General features: G+C 39.2%; 1 protein-coding gene across 2 annotated transcripts; it reads right to left on the reverse strand.

The window, feature by feature from the left end:
• Positions 1 to 856: 856 nt before the first annotated feature.
• gne (glucosamine (UDP-N-acetyl)-2-epimerase/N-acetylmannosamine kinase) lies at positions 857 to 19,186 on the reverse strand. 2 transcript variants are annotated; one of them, XM_053331207.1, is made up of 14 exons: positions 19,066 to 19,186; positions 8,093 to 8,164; positions 7,717 to 7,865; positions 7,279 to 7,525; positions 6,789 to 6,996; positions 6,504 to 6,656; positions 6,176 to 6,388; positions 5,621 to 5,708; positions 4,934 to 5,144; positions 4,411 to 4,540; positions 4,022 to 4,243; positions 3,603 to 3,785; positions 2,404 to 2,520; positions 857 to 2,284 (listed from the first exon to the last, which is right to left on the reverse strand). In XM_053331207.1, the coding sequence occupies exons 2-14, from the start codon at positions 8,144 to 8,146 to the stop codon at positions 2,049 to 2,051; spliced, it is 2,211 nt and encodes a 736-aa protein (XP_053187182.1). In that variant the 5' UTR covers positions 8,147 to 8,164; positions 19,066 to 19,186; the 3' UTR covers positions 857 to 2,048. The 2 variants fall into 2 exon arrangements, with proteins under 2 accessions (XP_053187182.1, XP_053187174.1); XM_053331199.1 differs by lacking the exon at positions 19,066 to 19,186 and adding an exon at positions 14,342 to 14,491.
• Positions 19,187 to 22,329: the final 3,143 nt, after the last annotated feature.

Raw genomic sequence — 22,329 nt, forward strand, 5'->3', positions numbered from 1 at the left:
TTTTATAAGTGCAGAGCTGTCAAATATCATATGACAGTGTTCCTTTAGTCTTGGCACTTTGGGATGTCAAGATTTGACTATAATCTGGCTCCAAATATTCCTGCAATTTTTTATAAAATCTGACAAAAGTGAAATTTCTCTCTTGAAATCTCACTTTTTACGACTGTAATTAAGGCATAAATATGAATAACATAAAATGATGGAACAAGCGATAAACACTGAACATGGCTGCACAGATCAACTTACGGGGAGCATATACGTATAAATTGATGACTGAACAGTGAAATACTCTTTTATTGTTTATGTACTGGGCTGACAAACTGAGTGCAAAAAAACTTGGATCGCCATGGTTCCCAGTCTCATTTATATAAATGTATATATAACACCCCCATTAAACAATGTTATGTGTCTGACTGTTTCATACAGATTTCCAGCCCTTGGATAGGTACAACACTCTCCTGATTGCATGGTCACTAAAATGAGCAGATAAGAATGTTTTTTTCGAACAATTCAAATGTGTGCATTCATTTGAAAACTCACTTTAACACTTTATGTCTGGTCTTTCCTGCTGTTCCTGCCAGTTCCAATGAGGGGACCTGTCTTAAACTGTGCAGTGATTTAAATGTTAATTTCAAGTCAGTGTTTTTAAATGGGCCCACACAAACCAATTAAATGACATCCATTATGTTTGAGTTGCTCCTTGTATAATGCTCCCTTTCCCCTGTGCTCACACTAGGATTGTAAAATGTATTGTAAGATGCTGCTCTGCATTCATCAAACTGGTGCCATCAGCATATTTCACATACTGAATAAACATAAAGACAAACACTAAACAGAAATTATGTTGAAATATTAACACCTAGTATTGTTTTAATATCCAAAGGGAGAACATTTGCAATGGGGAAAGTACTTTTGGAACCAGGAGCTCAGTCAGCAGGTTTCATATACTGAACCCACATCCCTTCAATACCAGATTTGTTAATCTCATTATTTCACCTAAAACTAAAGAGAACGAGAAAAAAAAAAGAAGTGGATTGGACTTTTGCAACACTCTAACACTCATCCAAGAAATGTTTTCCTTGTTTTAAATGAAGTATATTTTTGTTTATATCTGAAATAAGATGTGTGCATTTATTTGGACCAACATAACCCAATAAAATTACATAGAAATGTATCCAAAATGTTCAAATGACATGTAATGTACAATACAGCATGTAACAGTACATACAAATCACATAAATATTTTGAGATCAAATATATTTTTTAAAAGATCAGATCAGTTCAAAGATTTGTGGTTAACATTTGATTGTAATAAAACAGTGTTTCAACGGATTTTATACTTTCCAGTTATCACCCCTATAACCTTTAAGACCACAAACCATATACAATCTTCTTAAAGCACTTTGAATATTTTCCTTTACCTTAAATAATTTAAATTATAACAACACATGGAAATGTAACTTGAGCTTGATAGTCACCTTTAACCCAAAGAAATTAAAATTAAAAATTAAAATTCCATAAAAGTTTTATAGAAAAGTGAGACAGTGAGCAATGAACAGAGAATAACTAAAATGAGAATCTTCAGCAATATTTTGGTCACATTGGAAACTAGCTTTCCATTTACTTATGGGGTTTTCACCCTCCCACATCATATCTGGCCCTGTCTAGGTAATATTAGTTTGAAGATGGATTTGTACATTATTCAAAAGGTGATTGGGTGCAATGGACCCATTTCACAGATGAAGTGTCCATACTGGAATCTGGCCAACATCTGGCCTGGTTAAGGTATTATTTCACAGGCTTGAGAATCTGCATTTTTGTGGACACCACAAGAAAAACTGCCATCATTGAGCTTATCAATAAGCAAGATTTATATATATATAAAAAAAAACCCAACACGATGGTTTGAACGCATCGCCTTTCACTCTAGCCCTCACTATGTGCCCCCCTAGATATGTTAATGTGTTAGAACAATTACTGCTTTAAAGTTTTGCAGTCTTTTTGTTGGTAGCAGTCCTTAGAACATCAAGAAGAAGGGGCTTTGTCTTTCAATATATTCTTCTGGTGGCATAGTCTAATACCATGCTAGCAGCTCCAAGTAAAGCAGGTTCTTCCAAGTCTGATGAGACAACCTTCACACTTTGGGTGGAGAAGAGGGCTCTCTGAGTGATGACTTGTTGCACTGGGGCCTGGTAGTAAGAGGCCAAGACACCTGATAGAATCACCAGCGAGGGGTTGACTATGTGAAGGATGTTGACGATGCCCACACCTAGCGCACTGGAAGCTGGAGAGATACAGATAGACGGAGATTAGGATTTTTCAATGACTTTAATGCCAGATTCTATGACCAGTGACTATGAATTTTCAGAATTGTATATGTATGTGCTCGCTTTTGGCTCTGACCTTTGTTGAGAACAGCTTGAGCTTTGGAGTTCCCCAGTTTGGCTGCATTGATGATGTGGGCAGCAGTGATTGGCTCCATCAGTTTCCTATCCATCCCCTCCACTGTCAGCAGGTCCTCTGAAAAAACACACAAGCACACAGGTCAGATGTGACAGTATAAAGCCCTTTCAGATGTACAATACATGTAATGTTGCGATGAGGTACATTTAATTAACTTGACATGACTGTTCTTCAAGGTTTTCTTTATCCTGTTATATTTCAACTAAATTACATCACACATTTTATGAATAAAAAGTTGTAATCTTACATTTCATGAAATTGATCAAAGCCCAATTTTTATACCATTTATGGTTAGAATTATTTCAGTAATGGACATTCAGTGTGTTTACATTCATTAACTATCTCTCTTTATCACAGTTTTCGTGGTCAGTGGCGGAGTCAGTCATTCCCAAACTGGATTAAAATGAGCTTCACGTGCACAAGGGATTACTTCATTTTGTCTCATTGATATCAGCTTCAATATTTACTGTTCACTCTCCCACAGTTGTATCAAGCCTGTATTAAAATACTGTTGATGCAAACCAAGCACTTCCTACAGCTTGACATTTCAAAGCATTTATCTGGTAGTCAAAGGGTGTCTTGTATTGTGAAGCAGTCACCAGCAATGTTTTTTTGACCAATGGTTAGTGCTGCGATAGTGATAGTTCATTAAAAAGCAACAAAAAAAGACATTGATCATTTTCAGCATTTTGTAATCTGAATATTACTTTGAAATATTGCAAAGAGTAGTGGAAAAAGGAACGACCACAGAAAGCTGCTATATGAAGAGCTGCAGGTGACAAGTGCACAATTCCAACTTTGCTATACCCTGCTGTTGTGTGAAAAAGTACTTGTACCAATGGGTGTGTTTGAACAGTATGTTGTGAGCAGATAAAGCAGTTGCTTTTTAGTAGCTGTTCAAAGAGCATTTGCTGGAATTATTAAATCACTAATGGAAAATGGCAAAGTTAAAACATTTAAATCAGCTTAATCAAATAATGTTTTCAAAAACATTCAAACTCGATGGCTACATGCCCAATGCTGAAATATACCCTTCTGTACATACGATCCCAGACAGTGAATTAAAGTTGCTTTCAGGACACTGTGTTTTGAGACTCAGCACATTCCTTGCTGCTGTAAACACAGAAACAAACACTAACCATCATGCAGTCTCTTGGCTTCTCTCTGCAGGGCCATGCCGGATGCGTAGGCCTCTATGCATCCTCTGCTGCCACATGAACACTCCGGGCCTTCTAATGAAACCATGATGTGTCCCAGCTCAGCAGCACAGAAGGTACTGCCATGAACCAGCTCATTGTGATGGATAATCCCTCCTCCAATACCTATACAGGCAAATGTTTCAAGTCAAAACTAAATCCAAATGTACATAATACAATGGAACTGTGATCATGGAGAATCATTACACTTCTAGTGATAAACCATTTCTTTCAAAATATGATTAGCTCAACTATTAATAGTAGTTTTAGTAGTAAAACATGTTATTTTATGTAAATACTGGCACTAACCCAGCTCACACTACTGACGAATGAACAAATGATTGAAATTCCTGCCTTCTCACCTGTTCCTGTGATGACAGTGACAAAGTTTTCCACTCCCTTGCCGTGACCAAACTTCCTCTCAGCCAGCGCAGCACAGTTCCCGTCATTGTCGACCCAGACAGGCAGGTGCAACGCGTCAGAGATGGGCGTTCTCAGGTCCACAGACGACCACTCCTGGATCAGCTTCGTGGAGTGGAGCACCACACCTTCTTGTGGGTTTACACGCCCACCCGTAGACACTCCTGAGATGTAGACAAGAGATTTCTCGAGGTGAGGTACTGGCTTTACAGCATCAGAAGTTCATTGTAAAAACTTTTCACCCATGATATAAACCTGACAGTCAAAAGCTTGTCTAGATCATATCTTTCATTCAGGAATGTATATGTATGCATGTGTGTTTTTTACATACCAACACCGAGTACTCTACAGTTGAGGCAGACAGCGTCCTGCATTGCATCTGCACACATCTTTAATATGAGTTGCATCCTGGCCTCAAAGGTCTTTGGATTGGGCTGAGTGTATTTCTTTACTATCCTACCCTGGAGAGAGAGAGAGAGGGAGTTAAAGAGAGAAAGATAGAAGAAGCAGGAGAGAGGAAGAGCATGTAGTGTTTAATGGTATTTTAACATTGCATACCAAGAAGGCAAATTAAAGCTTGAAAGAGTATGAATAATATGTCTGCATTGTTATAGTAATAAGCGGCTATAAATAATGGTAAATTAATGATGATTAGTGCATAATTAAGACACAACTTGAATCACAATGTTGGCAGTAACAGTAAAAGCATTAGTGCCGACAAAATGTATTCAACCCCCTCTTGGACTTGTCTTGTTTTACTTTGACTCACAGCTTTATTGGCACCAATTAGAAGAAAATGACTCGTGAAATTTTGTACTGATGTGTCTGTCTAGATAAGAATCTATGCAGCCTACCCCCGTGCAGACAATAGCCACTCTGAGGTTGGTTCCTCCCAGATCAACGGCCAGAGCGCTCTGCGTCTCCAGGATGTGATCGATGTCCTGAGAGATGGAGTCTTTCATTGGGGGGAAACAGAAGGTTTTCTGAAGGGGCTCGTCCAGGTCAATGGTACGCAGAAACTTGAGTATACGGGGCACTGCGTTTCCATCACCATAAATCTTAGAGCTGATGGGAAACAGACATAAATGCAAATTTCGATTATTCTATTTGTTATACATGACCATAGCTTAAACTAAACATTTCTGTAAGAAGTCTCTGAATCCTCCTTTAGGGGCAAAAACACTTCAACAACTCATATTAAGTTAAATAAAAGTTCTTTGACAGCATGAACTATGTATCTGTGAAGAGCTCTACACTTTATAAACCCTAGTGGCAGTACAATAATCCAACTTTTCCAGACAATACCATGACTGTCCAAATGTCAGTGTTTGACAGGGAAATCAGGATGACATTGCAGAGCTTTGCCTGGTTCAGCGAACTGAATTAACTAGCCTGCAGATGTCAACAGAAGATATCAGCCAACCACTTCATTTTCTTTCTCTCATTTATTGTTGCGTATCAAAATGAGGCAGAAGTGACAGGCCAGAGACAAGGGGCTAGAAGACAAAGTGAGACGAAGACAGGGAGCACATTTGTCTTACCAAGGGTATCTCTTTCCAAACTGCAGCTCCAGAGCGTGGTAGATCTTATTATGAGTGTCAGCATCTCTAACATGTAGAACATTTTCACCTGATAGAGAGGGAGAAACCGTCAACACACTAATCAGATAAACAACTTGCAGTACATGAATTAAACAGTATAATGTATTTGCTTTGCATTGATAATGCAAGTTTACTGATCTTGACACTTAACAAGCCAACTTATCTGCCAATTCCCAGTGAGATATTTGCAAGTTTCGTTTAAAATCAACCAGTGTTATATATGGTCATTTTTCAAAGCTTAAACAAGCTCTGCAGGCAAATGTATAAACTTATAAAGAGCTGCACTTTACTTGAGCACATGTGATGCTCTATCAGTAATGTCATCTATCAGCAGAGAGATGCTGGGGAACATGGGAGAGAGAGATAGAGAGAGAGAGATGCAGAAACATTCCAAGGCTGGATTTGAACCATGGAGGATGGAAATCAACGAAATCAGTACCACTACCCCAATTGGGTGAAGCAGGTGGCAGTAATGTTGTTACCGGGCCTTCTCACCTGTCTCTCTGCCCGTTTGCCTTGTTCCCAGGTTAATGACAGGTGTGCCAAAAGCCCCGGCCTCTCGTACTCCACAACTGCTATTTCCAATCATGCAGCCGGCGTGGCAGACCAGCTGAATGAACTGCTCAAAGGGAATGTGCTTCACCGCCCGGAAGTTGGGGTGCTGCTCGATGCCCTTCTTCCGCATCACGCGCACCATCTCCTTACTTCCTGTTGACATGGGACAGGGACACAGATGGATTCATTCATCTTAGTTCGACTTCACACATAAAAGATAAGCAAGACTGGAAAAACAAGAAGGAACTAACTAGTGGGTTTAACTAACCAGCATCAATGTTAGGGAAGAGAATGAGGGTCTTCTTGTTGAAGGAGATCAGGGCATCCAGCATGAGTCCATAGATCTTAATAGAGTGCTGGATGTCAGTGGTGACTGGGTGCTGTAAAGCCACAATGTAGTCCTGATCTTGAACCTTGTCCCCTGCAGAATCAATAAAGATCATAAACACAGACATACATCTTTATGATCTTTTGTGTAAAATTCACTGCCACATCATTCAGAAAATACACAGCTACTCTGTCCATACAAACACAATGTTTCTGTCCCACGTACCTAGCCAGCTCTTAATAATATCCATGTAGTCTTGTTTGTGATGAGATGACAGTAGCTTATCGTAAGAAGGGCAGCCGGCCAACAATATGCGAGAATGGTCCTCGCACATGGCAATGAGGTGCTGCTCTGCCCTACGTGTGCAGCAGGCATGGTAGTGGGCCAGTTTACTGATGGCGTGGCGGATTGAGTCATCAATTGTACCGCTCACCTGGGAAAATGAGCAAGGGAGAGAGCAGGTGTTTGTCATGTAATAATTACTACAATGTTCCTGCACAATGGAAAGTCTTACATACAGGTGCAATGGAGCAAAAGCTCTTCTTTTGTCATTTGGATTTTTATAAAGGAGTTAAGGATATGTTGAAATTAAAAAAAAGAAACAAAAAGAATTGATGCCATATCTTAATTAAACCGTTTTCTTATCAAGCAGACTGCTGCTCCTCTTTCATTGATCAATGAGTGTCAATAATATTGTGAAGTCCTGCCTGCTCACCTCTCCTCCCTCCAGGTGAAGTATTCTAATGTTCATCAGCGCTGCAGCCGTTGCCAGAGCCAGCGCATCAAAGCGGTCACCGTGAACGACCAGGATGTCGGGTTGCAGCCTCTGGAGGACATCAGGGAGTTTCACCAGTGCCAGCCCGACACTCTCCACCATGGCTGCCTCGTCTTCCCCTCTAACGATGGTGTGAAGCTTGGAGCTGATGTCAAAGTCATCCTGCTCAATCATACGAAAAGTGTTCCTGGAGAGCAAGAGGCAGGATAAAGAATGACTGAATGGTTTGGTGAGCAACAAAATGGCCTTTGCAGGGACCAGAGCTATACCCAATTGAACACTTTGGGAGATTCAGAACTCTTTTTGTTAGTGCTTTATAACTTACGTTGTTTCAGGATATGAAACAAACTTCATAAAAACGCTGCCAGTTGGTCTTACCCGTAGTCATCAATGAGATGTGAACCAAGCACCACTGCTTCAAGTTCAAACTCATCAGGATGGGATTTAATCCCAAACATAATGGGAGCCAGCTTGGAGTAGTCTGCTCTGTTGCATGTCGCCACACATACCCTCAACTTCCTTTTGCACTACACCAAAAGGAGACACACAGAGGCTATTAGTTGTTTTGAATTTAAAATGCACAATACATTTAAAGTGTTTTTATTTGTTCCAATCAAAAAGAAGAAAAATAGCCGTTTCATCACAATTGTGCACATAATTACAGAAAAAATGTTTCATATATTTGTTTCTCAACTACAGTAATAATATTCAACAAAAACTCTCATTTTCATATAGACTTAGAGTATTAATGTACCCGATTCTGCTCGTCCATCTTGTCCCTCTCCAGCTTTTCTCTGCTTCTTTGCATTTTCAGATAGTATAGCTCCTAGAAGACAAAAGAGTAGGTGAGATGCAGTTAACATTTTGAAGGGCATAAATATTAACCATTATTTTTAATACAAGCCCACTCACAGGTCATACTCACTTGGGCCTTCCGAATACTCAGATGCTGAAGCATGAAAACACAACAAAACTATACTAAAAATGCTGTGTATGTTACACAAAACAACACATGCTGACATAGTTTTTTTCCCAGAAATGTGAAACATGCTGTAGGGCAGCAGTGCTTTACATGGAAAAGCAATGGTCACATGACAGGAACAAAAGAGGTTATACTGTATAACTAATACTACTACTTGAGTTTTTAATGGTGTAAGTAATAAGAAATGTTGCTGTAAATTTGCAAGAACTGTGGTGGTGGTGAAAACAAACCATTGTAAGCTGTCAGATCTATCAAGACAACTTATATTTATCAATTAACAGGGGAAATCAGTAGGCAGTATGAACTAGGATAAAGCTTCATCAGTAAGAATAGGCTATAAGTGAACATGAGATTTGATTAATACAATCAGCCTGATTTTAAATTGTAGATTTAGTGACAAAAAATGCCTAATGCTTTAAAAATCGGAAAAACATAATACAGTCTGGGAACACTGAGCATGTTTTATTGTTCTCCTTCAGCTATTTCATTTTTGTTCTGGTATAGACATTAGTCACCAAGGTTTCCAAATGGGAGTGTCTAAATGAAGGGCAACCTCTGCCCTGCTGCTATGTCACTGATCAAGCAAGAACTGCAACAAGATCACAGAGTGCATCACATTTAGGTGAATACCCCTTCAAACCCAGATATGTCACTATCCCTCCTCTGATACAGAGGATCAGCTCTTACTTAAAGACCTCAGATGAACAAAGTCAATGTAGGAAAACAAATCAAGATTGAGTGAGAGGAGTTGAGAAGGAATCTTATTAAGGTATATGAGGAATATGATTATGACGGGTGACATATAACAATACACACGACACAAAACTGCAACTACAGTACACACGTTAAGCACCAGACTTCCAATCGGCCTTTTGATGAAGGGAGCCGTCATCACTGTGAACTTCAGCACTAGTTACAGTTTAACATAGTCAGAGGAGCTATAAAAGCACAGCTGCTACAAATAACATTAACGAAGGCCCCTTTCATTCAAAAGAGAATCCTCATTTTACAAACACTTGCTGCCATCTACTGCTGTGAGGACACTTTTCCATTCACACGTTCAAAACCTAGTTCTAACCAACACTATTTTTCAGGTGTCACTTCCAGGAAACAAACAACTACACATTCTATGTATTAAATCACAGGGACCACAAATTCCAGAGTGGATTGACTTCTTGCAATTTAATTTTCAAACTCTGCAGATTAGATTTAGCCACTGGCTGAGCTGCATTTTTTTCCCTCTCTACTTCTGAGAATAGGAATGGGGGATGTAGTGGGGTTCATTGACTTAGGAATGAACAAACAAAGACTACAAAACAGGGTTCCCACTGTGGCATAAATGTTAAATTCCATCAGCTTTTTCCAAAACAAAGCTGTAAAGTGTCCAAGCAGAGAAAATATCCTTCTTTACTAACTTGTATGTGTTGCTTTATCATTGTACCGTGAACCATTTCTAAAAAACTGAGAATGGACTGAGAATGCTTAACACAATCCATGCTGCCTGTAATATTGTCTATCTGTATTACGGTTATGTAAATTAATGGCTACTTTGTACTTCTTTAAACTGAACCACCCCTGCTGTTCCCATGTATGTTGGTGTAAAGTCAATATTGCTGTACCAATCCACTGGAAAAGGGACACAAATGAAGGGACAAAAAGATTGTGGGTCTTACCAGATATATCTGAGGCCATACTTGAAGCCTAATCAAAAATCAAGAAGGGGTTTTAAATTGGACAACATGGAAAATATCCAGCCATTTATATTTTTAAAAGGACAGTGTTATGTCATGTGAGTTCAGCTGCACAAAGAATGCTGCCAGGGGAGTTACTCATTGTCTGTGAAACATGACCATGTTATTCTGATATACATATAAACAGGTTGTACCAGATCCCATCGACACCACTGAGACCAGTTGAATGGAGTGAAACCTGGGTGTGTGACAATGAAAGGGGAAATGCTCTTCATCACAGTCACGTCAGTCGTGTTATTTAAGGTAAACGTGATACATCTATAGGAAATCAGTTGAGATGACAGATACAGGCTTTCCAGAATGTTCCAAAGTGGCCTCACTTGAAGCCAAATCAAAAAATCAAGAAGGGGGTCTCAAACTGAACAACATGACAGACATAGTCATTTACATTTTAAAGGGACAGTGGTATGTCATGTGAGTTCTGCTGCCATACATGAAAAAGTTTCCTAGGAGAGTAACTTATTGTGTGTGCGACATGGTCCTACGCAAATGATGACACACAAACAGGTTGAACCAGATCCCTCTGACGCCACTGAGACCAGTTGAAAGAAGTGACACCTTGGGTCATCACAATAGATGCTATTCAAAAGCTGTCAATCTGGAAAGAGTGCATAGCTTTTAATACAAGGTACTGACGAAAAGCTCTGCACCCACATACGCAAACCCACCCACACACACACACACACACACACACACACACACACACACACACACACACACACACACCTTATTGCGTAAATGTAACAACGATTTGTCTCACATCTCAGCCTGTCAGATCATTCTGATGACAATTGTTCTCTTATTTAGCCTCACCCATTAAAAAGGTGTGGGCCTTTTTGTGCCAAACTGTATTATTAAAATATTTTCTTATTTATATTATCCAACAATATACTTAAAGGGAACCTAATATGGCCATTTACAGCTCTATATTTTTATATTCTGGGTCTCAACTGGGCCAACATTGGCCAGCTTCAGAGGCTATGTAAACAAACTACCAAGATTTCTTTACTCCAAATGTCTAAATGTTCTAAAATCCATCTGTACATATTCAACACTGAATGTGATGTTCAATACGAGAGTGAACAGCACAAATATCCGCAGCAACAAATATTACAGCAGGACATCTGTTTGGCCAGTATTATATGGCAAATAATATAAGCTACTGAACATCCACCATGTCTACGTCATTCAACAGTTTAGTAATTTCGTAGTGTGAGGAAACAGGTTTTATGGTTTGTTAGTGCTCATAAAACAAAGCAAAGACAATTTGGTTTTGACAGTTAAGGTTTGACAAATTAGCCTGTAATGATGGTACGCAACCACAACCACGTTACTACCACTGAGTTGATTAGTCAGCATGAATGTGTATCGATACATCCATGCTTGTGTGTACACGTGCATCCTTGTGCGTGTGCAGGTCAAGCAACTGAAAGTATTAGCTGATTAATTGAAGAGTCAGCATCTTACTTTGCATTATTTAAATGAATATCTTTTTTGCTGGATTAACCAAGACATGACAAGACGTCACAGTTCAGCTCTAAAAACATGCGAAACCCCAAGATCATTATGGTTTTATAATGTTAGAGACTAAATAATTCACAATGAAAATGATTCACATTTGCCCTACAAATAAAACTGATTATGTGAATGTGGAGGATAATTACTGCTGTTTAACCCAAGCCAGCATTACTGTCTAGCTAATGATCAGAAATTAAATAAACTATTTTGCAATCCATGATTTCTTGCATTAAATCCAGATGGAATACATAAAAATATGAAACACTGACATTGTGAAAGATGAATTTCAGCAAGCAAACATGTCGGGCGTAACCAGCCCAGCTAGCTCAGCGGCACACCACAGTCTGCCTCTCCTGTATTAAGGAGCCCCTGATAATTACTGTCATATTGCTCAGATCCAACACGTGAGGATTTAATGGAGCAGAAACTTGTGGATTTTGAATATCACTTTTTCCAAAGTTTATTGCAGCCAATAACAGAACAGAACAGTCAGTGTGGTTGTGTGGATTTGCAAGTGAAAAGACTGACCTTTAAAAGTGGACTACATTTCGTATTTTTAGATTATAATGTTTATTTCAATGGCATTTTGGTTAGCCTACTATATTTTCAACATGTAACAAGCTCTGCAGTCAGTTACTAAATAAAATCCTTTTCACAAGCATTGGCTTGTTAACTTCCGCCTTGACCCGGATAAGCTTGATGTCAGCTAACAAAACACTGTGTCCTTGGCTAAGGTACTATTAACTGAAGAAATGTGTTTACATTATATGTCAGTGCCCCTGCCAGCTCAGCCAACAGTCAACGCCCACTTAAATGTATTTCCATATACTTTGTATTACCTTCTTTTCAGCAATTAAACTTTTTTTTTTAATCCCTTTGACTGCAAACAGGAATGTGATTAAGTATTTCAGTTGTCTGGTATTAAAGAACTGAAAAAGCATGCTGGAAACTTGAAAAATTATTTCACACCATAAATGAGACTGAGAAAAACAACAGCTCTTAACAAAGAACAACCAAAGAAACCTGGAACTAAAAACCATGACCACAAAAAGACAAAACCAAAACTGTCCCCTCATCTCAAAGCCTCTGCCACCTGTGAATCTGACACAAACTCTGCCCCAGTAGATGCAAAGAAGAAAGAACTGAGAGTGTGGCAGCAGTTAGAGCCACAACAGTAGTACAAACTTCTTTTAACTGAAGTCAGTTCCTGTCGAGGGACAGATGGAAACTACAATGGGTCAAAATCATCCCGCTGAAACAAATCTAAAGTGACTGCCAAAAACACAAGCTCTGTTAAAGTCTCACACTAAAAATGACTCAAGTTGCCCCAAAGGTTTGATAGGCGCTAAGTGTCCAGTACAAGAGAAGGAAGAGGGAGATTGTGTTGCTTACTACTGTTCCCCATTCATTCTACCAACAGTATCTGTCAACATATTAAACCCCTCTTTGAGTCACTAGAATTTAAGGGGGCCAATGGCTGATCTGTACCCTATTGGCGATACACTAAATTGAGTGTTGTGTTCTCTCAAAGAGTTCCTCAGGGTTGGTAGATGAAGTGCCAACAATCGCATTTATATTCCCAGATGTGCATGCAGCTTCTCAGTCCCTGGTTCTGATTGGTACCATTAAATGTATATGAATATGGATGTCATGACAGCTCCCCAAAGAGAAGCCAAAATCTTGACCGCTGAACATCCACTTGTTCAAATGCAAATTTTTTTTTTTATTATTTGGCGATTAAAAAAAGGGAGTGTGGTGTCATGATTGACAGCAGTGACAGCCGGCTCTCAAACCTCCGTCAGGCAGCGAGACGGTGCCCACAAGCACTCATCTCACTGCCTGACTCTTCTTCACATACCCTGGCTCCAAATGACACAACAAGCAAGATGGCAACTCCTCAAAAAAGATAGATATTTAGGAAGCATTTATATACAGTCCATGATCGGTTCCAATACATTGATGCATTATATGTATTGACACGCCACTCCAGAAATGCAGCCATCAACATCAAATGCCTATGAGGCGGTACTAAAACTCCTTGAGCTGAGGTACAAACAGACTGGAGGTTGTGGCCTGGAGCTGGTCACGATACGTGGCGTACTCGTCACACCCCCGGAGACGGACAACATACTGTACATACCTTTCTCCATAATGGTCCCATGCCACAGTTGGAGTGAGAACTGTGACCCTTATAAAGACTTTGAAAAAATATCTGTGTCTTTGTTGTTTTTTGTTTCTGTGTTAGATCTACATTGTAACTTAAACTTATCACCTGTCTATTACCTGGTGTACAGTTTAATACATGCAATCAAATCTACAGCAGTGTCATGCTTTTCTACTTCACTGTAGTCACCCATCCTGTTGACTCCCCCTGTCAGGTAGGACAACAGCCCCCCCCCCTTCCCATGCATCATGTCATACACACACAAACATTTAAAAAAAAAAACTTCCATGACTGAATCCTGTGATTTACCCGAACTCTCAATCAGCACACCATGACTTTTACTCAAGCGTCACAAGACAGCATCAGCAGCCAGCCTTATGGTATGGGGGGCAGGGACGCATATGCAGAGAGGAAAGGCAGGGATGACACAGCAATAGAGGCACACAGAGTCACTGTACAGACAGAACAAGAAACAGGTGATAACAGACAATGAGAGAGAAGGGAAGGATCGGAAGGTGAAGACCAAAAAAAAAAAAAAAGAATAAGAGAGAGGCTGACAGGAAACATAAAAAATGCAGCATGACTCACATGAGGGTTTATGCACAAGGAGCCCGGATGCTTTTCCATCCTACACGTCTTTGGATTCTGAGCTACAATCCCTCTCTTGTCTTTTCCTGCCTCTCTGTCTTTTTATTCCTCTCTTTTAGCCAAGCTGTATTGGGAAATGGACGGCATGCACGAGCCAGCAAGGCAAAGGAGGAGCGGAGAAATGAAGAGTGGGAGGGAGGGTGACACAGAAATACAGCTGGGGGAGGGGCTGCGTGAGATCTGGGTTGGGTTCATTTGGATTACAGAGCATGATTGGCTAAGTGGGAGGAAGAAAGCGCATGAAGCATCCTGCCAGGCATACAGAGCAGGAAATAGTCTCAACAGTCACCACACCATTATTTATTCAGTGTCTACATTATTTCTGATCACTACTTCCTCAAGAGTTGTGATTCTCAGCTTAACCCACTTAAACTCAGTTTTAAAAGGGTTAAAGCATCTTGGTTACAAGAAACTTTCTTCAGAATCACATGTTGTACATTTATGGTATAGCCCCACTGATACATGACTTCTGAGGCAAGTACCAATATTAAAGATTTTGGAAAATTTGATTTCTTTACTCAACTCATGACATTAACTTATATGCTTGATATGATGCCTTCAAGTTGTTTTTTTAACAACTGTAACATGTTTTACAGATGAAAAATGAACAACAAAATATATAAATGACTAGCATTTCATTTCTGTACTTCAGTTTATTGTCATTTATCTGCTTCCATAAAGGTTTAGCTCTAATTCATATGTAGGAATACATGTGATGAACTATGCAAAGCATTTGAAGTTACAGAATTACTTCCATTGTTTGGATTGTTCTCATGGATGAAAGGAAGCTACAAATTAGATGCAAGGGGGTCACAGAAAAAAGAAAAAAAAGTTAGATGCCGTAGGTTGCTATGACAATGAACACACATAGCACGCAAAAGAAACAGAGGAATCCCACAGCCACAAACATTATGTTTGATTGCGATGAGTGCTGCAATCAAACAGCTTTCTCCTTTTTTACATGTAATAAAGTCCTTACAGTCTCATGCTGTGTGTCTGTATAGTATCTGTTTCACTGTTCAGTATGTTTGCTTTTAACATCCACATGACCATCTCCACTGGCCCTCATTAGTTAGGACGACATCTCAAAGTAATGATTGTTTTGAAAAATTACATATAAGTTTAATCAATTGTCAAAACAGTTCGGAAATAATTTTCTGTCAATTGACTAATCGATTAATTGACTATTTACATTGCTGCTCTGTAAACTGTGGTTTACAACAACTGCAACAGTTAAAATGAGACCGCACTACTCTCATAAAAGTCACAGAGACATTATCAGCACAGTAAAGTTGCTTCCAGCTTTTCTTCAAAGTAAAAGTAGACTTCCTGGCCAAAGGGCAATACTCAACATTCAGACCAATTTACAGTTTGAGAGCCCAGCAGAAAGAATTTCTCTCCAGATGAGAGACTCTGGAGTAGAACTACTACAAATGTTAAAGTAACTTTTCACTTTGTTCTCTCTGCACTCCATCAGTCTGAATGAATTATCTGTGTAGCAGATATACAAAGCCAACTCAGGTAGGTCACAAAATATTTCAGATTTATAATGACCACTGATGTGAAATTCAAGCAATGTGATGCAATGCAGAGTAAATGTTCCTGAGAAGGTATGGGAATCGAGAACCGGTTCCAAATTGTCTATTCCATCAGTGGTGTATGCCTCCGAGCTTACCGATTCCTCTTATCACCTTTATAAGATGAACATGAAGTATACTGTGAACTTTCTACGCCGTTAGCAGGCTAAAGTTATCAGCGGTTAATGCTGTTAACTTTTGACTGCAGACCTTTTATCTCATCTATCAGTTACGTTTCATAAATTCATCAGTATGTACGGTATTCCATACACAGTGGTGATAATAAAACAGTTGTGTTGTTACTGTAAACCTGGGCATGCCAACTTTTTTCCCACACAAAGAATTGATTAGGAATCGCACTGATAAGCAGAATTAAGAATGGCATTGGTATCAATAAAATCTTATCAATTCCCAACCTTATCCCTGAGATTCTTAAATACACAGGAAACCCTTGTAAAAGTAAGTCAGTTACCACACAGCACTGCGTTTATGACTCTGTAACAGTTTGACCCCTGACAACAGATGTATGTGATCATGGTTGGTAACTTAGTGGTTGCTAGGGGCTGAGGCCAGTCTGACCAATGAGGTGACGGCAGCCAGACAGTGTAGTTGTTAATAGAGGGAGTGTGTGTGAACTTATCTGCGCATGTCTGGACAGGAACTGACAGTAACTGGGATGTACATTAACCAAACAAAGGTGAAGACCGCACACTTGGCCCATACAAGTGGGGTTAATGAATAGAAATAAGATATAAGAAATAAGATGAGCAACACACAAATAAGATTTTTTTAAAGGAATAAAAAAGTATAAGAAATACAATTATTAAATGACTAAGTGTAGTGCAAATCCCAATTGTATTAGGTCTTCTTGTAAGTCTTCCAACCCTCCACCAACACAGCTTTTTTAAAATTCATGGCTGTCTTTTCTTAGCAAGAAAAGCTGACTTAACATGAATGTCCTTAAAATGTAGCAGAAACCTCAAACTTATGTATGTGTAGTTTAATAGGTGCTATGCTATGGGGTCTTCACAACATCTGTGAAGTGCTGACCTATTGAGTGTAACACGTAAGCCTGTACAGTAATTGTTTGACATTAGGGAATGGCAGTCATGAGTGGGAAATGCATAAACTGCTCTCAGTGTTGACACAGTTGTGACATCCTGGTTCACAAAGGACACAGATAATTCAACATCAAATTTCGACCAAACACTGGTGACACACAGTTGGTTCAATGCAGCCTCACTCAGATGAAGGAAAAAAGAGCAAACAAAGCAACGGGCCATGAACTGTGCAGTCAACTCGCTTCTCCACAGGATTCCCCCCCCCCAAAAACATCAAACAGACTACAATAAACACAGGGCAGATATACTACCTTCCCTACATGTGAGATCTAAATACGAAACTTCCTCAATTGTCTTAGAAAGAACAGTTATCCTACAAATGACTCAGTCTTCGAAACCACAATGACTCTACTTGGAGAATATCCATCATTTAATTAACTTCCTCTCTTCACACATTTTTCAGCACTGACACCAGCTTGATATATATCGTATAAGATCATGGCTTTAAGATAACAAACATCATCAAAAATATTCTCCTTTCAGGGTTAAGGCGATCAATACATGTGTGGATAAACATGAAGACATGCCATATGCTTATTAATGGCACACTGCCATCTAATGTCCTTTCTAAGGAAGCAAACATGTTGGGCAGTTCCTAGAGACTGGTGTCTTCAGGTGCAGTGGAGAATTTAGACTCATCACTTATGAGTCACTAGAAGTGTTTGGTGGTCTATGTACCCTGAGACCCTGCCCTCAGAGATCCTTAGCCCCTGTCTGTAATGTCTTATTACTTTGCTGTGTTCAAGACGTTACTACGTGTCAACCTTTGGGAAGTGGGTTCCCCTGCTTATTTTCTCACTTCTCTGCTGTGTGTAGAGTGCTGCTTTTCTGCGGTCTGTGTGTCTGTTTAACTGAGAGTGGGGTTAAACCACACACACACACACACACACACACACACACACACACACACACACAGAGAGAGAGAGAGAGAGAGAGAGCAGAGGGGCCACAGCTGCATTCACACAAAATAAGCAAAGATGTGGGTGTGTTTATTTGTGCTATAGGATGTAGCTGCTGTGGAACAACCGGAAATGAATGTATTTATCTGACTTACAGCTTTGCGCTAAATCACACTGGTCCCTGTGTTTACAAACACCAACCAACAAATAATGCATGGTATGCCTTTAATGTTTGGCCGTATAACTAACCAAGATGCATTGTCCACGCCCACTGACCCACTTTACATGAAGAAACCTTGATTAACTAGCTAACTAACTATTATAAAAATGATGAGGACGTGACCCGTGGTCTTAACAGATAACCACAACACATCCAGGTATAATGTGTTAAAAAATACTAACACAAAGTCAACTCTCCATGAAAACCTGACGATGAAACCCTAACAAAACAAATACAAACAGTTTTTTTTTGCTTTAATAAGCTAACATTAGTTATATCATCATTGAATTCAAACTATGTTAATGTGTCTCCCCGAAACTCCGTCATTGCAACACAAAGGCATCTTTTGCACCCAAGATCAAGCTTCAATTTGCTAACACTGCCCCAAACCACTTTATTTAACACATTATCCGTTACATCAGTTTATAACGGGCACCTGAAGGCAGCATCAAAGCGATAATTTAGTATTTTATTTTGTTTTTTTTAACCATTTTAGCAAACATCATCTAACATTCAGAGTTGGGCTGCTGGCTGACTTTAGCTTCAAAGTTATGCTAACATCAGCTAACCCCATCTGACAACTTGATAAGGAAAAATACTAATAGCTAAGACTCTCAAATCCAGGCCAACGCGTTGTTTTTAAAGCATGGTTTGGACACGTTGCCGAAATCATCCTCACATGTCGACTAAAGGTTTCTCAGTGGTGTAAAGTTAGCTAACGTTAGCTGATGAACCCCACCTCTCTAACTTTAATGGAAACAGTTAAGCTAAGTTAGCCTAAGTTATAAACCCTTCTTTAGCTATCATTTCATGACATTGGTGCGGAATCCCGAGCAGTAACACTTACCTTGAACCCTCCAGAGACGTGGTATTCATTTCACATTGAGACCATCGTGGGTTAGATTCACTTCTTCTTCCTATCTTGCTTTAGATATTCAGCGTTAACGAGCCAGCGTTGTGGGGCATCTGAGCACTCAGGGGTGCGCATGTCAAGTAGGAGGCAAACACCAAGGATCAGACCGGATGAGCCGGGTTGAGGACCTACATAATAAAACCCATCAAATTGCAAATTAATAATAATAATTAGGTTAGGGTTAGCGCCGAAGATATTTGAAAAAGAAAAAAAATGGTTGGGGTCTCTGTTTCTGAACAGTGACTTCTGACTGACTCTGAGTGAGTTTAATACAACTGTGATTAAGGGTGAAACTTCTGAAGACATTTCATTTGAGGCAGAGTTAAAAAGGAGTGTTTTTTCCTTTTGATCTCATTCCTTATTATTATTTATTTATGTTATTTTTGGAAAATTGTCATTAAGGCCCAAAATAAATCGCTACTATTACTGCTTATTGTTTGTCGTAGTCATACAATGCAGTCTCAATATTCACTACGCTATTATCCTGTCTCAGTATTTTCTCACCACTACAAATGGCAGAAACAGTACACTTGTTGTGCTATATGAATACAGTTCTATACAAATAAAACATACATTTGTTGAGATTCAAATTAAATTTCAATTCAATTTTTTTTATATAGCACCAAATCATAACAGATGTTATTTCAGGTCACTAGTCATATTGAACATATCTAGACTGTACTGTTTATTCTACAAACAATGAAAAACTTTGCAGTTGAGATACTCCTGAAAGGACGTCCTTCTAACCCAACTGGACTCAGTTTTAGAAGGGGTCTCCCAGTTAAAGGATATTTTCTATATTTATATTGTAGCCTGATACATGACTTTTGAGGCAGGTACCAGTATCGATATTTGAGAGTTTACAAAAATATGATAATAATATATCTGAAAATATAATATGAATATATAATTTCTTTACACAACCCATAACGTAAACTTGTGTTTTTGATATGATTCCTGTAAAGCTGTTTTTTCCCTGAAGAATTGCAATCAAAAAATGTACTGGACATGATGTGTTATTGTTGAAACATAAACTTCTAGCAACAAAATATATACTTATATATATATTATAATATATTATATTACTGTACTTAAAATACCTTTTTAATCCACCATATTTATTCCAAAGCTCTAGTTACAATTAATTAAGATCTTAAACATAACATGTCAGTTTATAAAATGTTATGCACAATTGATAAAGAGCTTGTAAAATCAAAATAAATTAGAAAGGTAGAGAACCCTTTTCAATTTGTTATATAACTACTTGCAGATCTTTTGCTATCTAAGTGGCTCTGTTTTGGCTTGAATATTTTTATGTACATTTTCTAGCCCTGTCTTAAAAATACCACACTTCTACAACAAAACATCCCAGAGGAGTTATTTTGTTACAACAGCAGAAGTATAAATGAGTAATAAGTAAGTAAAAAAGCACACCTGATCCTTTGTTTATATCAGAAGTTTAGGAGGGCTCAGCCAGCATTTATTTTCTTGAACCATGGACAGAAGTGGAATTGCTTTTCTTTGGCTAGCTTTATGCTGCTGCAGACCAGCACACAGCTACGTCAGGGAGCCTAGCAACAACACTGCAGATAAGGGAAATGCCCAGGTATGTGTATCCTAATAGTTCATTTAGCTAACAATAATGCTGGCAGCAAAGAAACACCCTACTTATATTCAAATATCAAAATCTGCAGAGAAAAAACAAATCAATCAACACATTTGTACTCCAAGGTTAAGGACAGATTAGCAGATTAAAATGTATTATATAAAACTAGATCTCAATTTTGGAGGTGTTATAACTTGGTGGAGGTGTTTTAATATAAAGCGCATCATCTCTTTATGAACCAATGCTTGTATTGTGCCTGAAAACCGTCCTATTAGCTGGCTGCACTGATTTGACCTTGAAGAAAAGCTATTAAAACACCCATTACTCTCCCTGCAGAGCAACACACACACAGACTCAGAAGCAGCATTAAGCAGCAGCACCAGTGCAGAGCGGTACAACCACACAGTAGTGTTTTTTTTTTTTTTCTTCAGCTGCAGCCCCCATAATGGCCGCTGCTATTTTATAACTGTGCTGCATTGCAGGGCTACTTCCCTCACAAGCAGGGCTGAGGTTGCATAAGGACTGACGGCATCATGGTGGTTTGGAGGAGCACTGGGAGGGAAATGGGTGGAGGAGGTTTGGGTGGGATATGCCAGAAGGAATGAGTAAAGTTAGGAAAGAATGAGAGAGGCTTGATGAAGGTTGAGGGCTCATGTGGAGGATGAAGCAGAGAAAGAAAGAAAGAAAGAGAGACAGAAAGAAAGAAAGAAAGAAAGAAAGAAAGAAAGAAAGACAGGCAAATAAAGACAGGAGCAGATAAGAGTGAGTTGGGTGTGTGTAGAGGTTGAACAGAGATGGGGTAAGGGAGGGCAGCCTGGGGGATGAGTCACAGAGTGTGTGCGTGTGTGTGTGTATGCGCGTGTGTGTGTGTGTGTGCATGTGTGCATGCGTGTGTGTATAATGCGCGTGTTGCAGTAAAACGTGCACAAAGACTGAAATGCATTTACTTTTATCTTCCCCTCTGCTCTCCATCCTCCGCCTTCCACTCCACCCTGAGATATCACAAAAACACTGCTATGTGTGTCTGTGTGTGTCTCGGCCTGGGCAGTGCAGCGGGGTCTAGCACTCTGTGTCACAGCTTTTAACATCAGACTGCAGGAGTGGCTGCTGTCCCTGCTGACATGTTCAGTTAAACCTGCACATCCTGTCAGTCAATGTTACATTCTATGAGCCATACGAACACATACTGCCATCACATGTAGCTTCCTTTCTGCTTACTGCATCACTCTTATCAAGTCAGATGTTTTATAATTCCATCATTTGAGTATGATTTGTTTTGATTTAACAGACTAATTCAATTACATGCTTAGTTAACCTTATAAAGATGTGTCCGACCTTATCCTATGTAAAGGTCTGAGACTATTACTTATGCTCCTCCGTCATGGGTACTAGTCATCACGGCAACATTTGCAAGTTAGTAACAAAACATAATAGAAACTGAATGACATGTTGTCCTCCCTTTCTGTAACATCAATGGAAAATGCTTCATTTCAGCCATATTGATGACCTAAAAAAGGAAATATATCCTGAGGTCTTGGCTGTACTGAGCTTTCTGAACTTTACTGCAGTCATAGTGTCACATTTTTTTTGTT

This window comes from Scomber japonicus, chromosome 2 (assembly GCF_027409825.1).
Source record: "Scomber japonicus isolate fScoJap1 chromosome 2, fScoJap1.pri, whole genome shotgun sequence".
In the NCBI taxonomy this organism is placed as follows: Eukaryota; Metazoa; Chordata; class Actinopteri; order Scombriformes; family Scombridae; genus Scomber; species Scomber japonicus.

What these genes read in the sequence shown, in the direction of transcription:
- gne (XM_053331199.1), bottom strand. Translation starts at nt 14,380, where the DNA reads ATGGAAAAGCATCCGGGCTCCTTGTGCATAAACCCTCAT. An exon ending in TATTATTAAGAGCTGGCTAG is followed by an intron (nt 6,657 to 6,788) that starts GTACGTGGGACA and finishes TTGATTCTGCAG; the next exon opens with GGGACAAGGTTCAAGATCAG. An exon ending in CTTCCCTAACATTGATGCTG is followed by an intron (nt 6,389 to 6,503) that starts GTTAGTTAAACC and finishes CCATGTCAACAG; the next exon opens with GAAGTAAGGAGATGGTGCGC.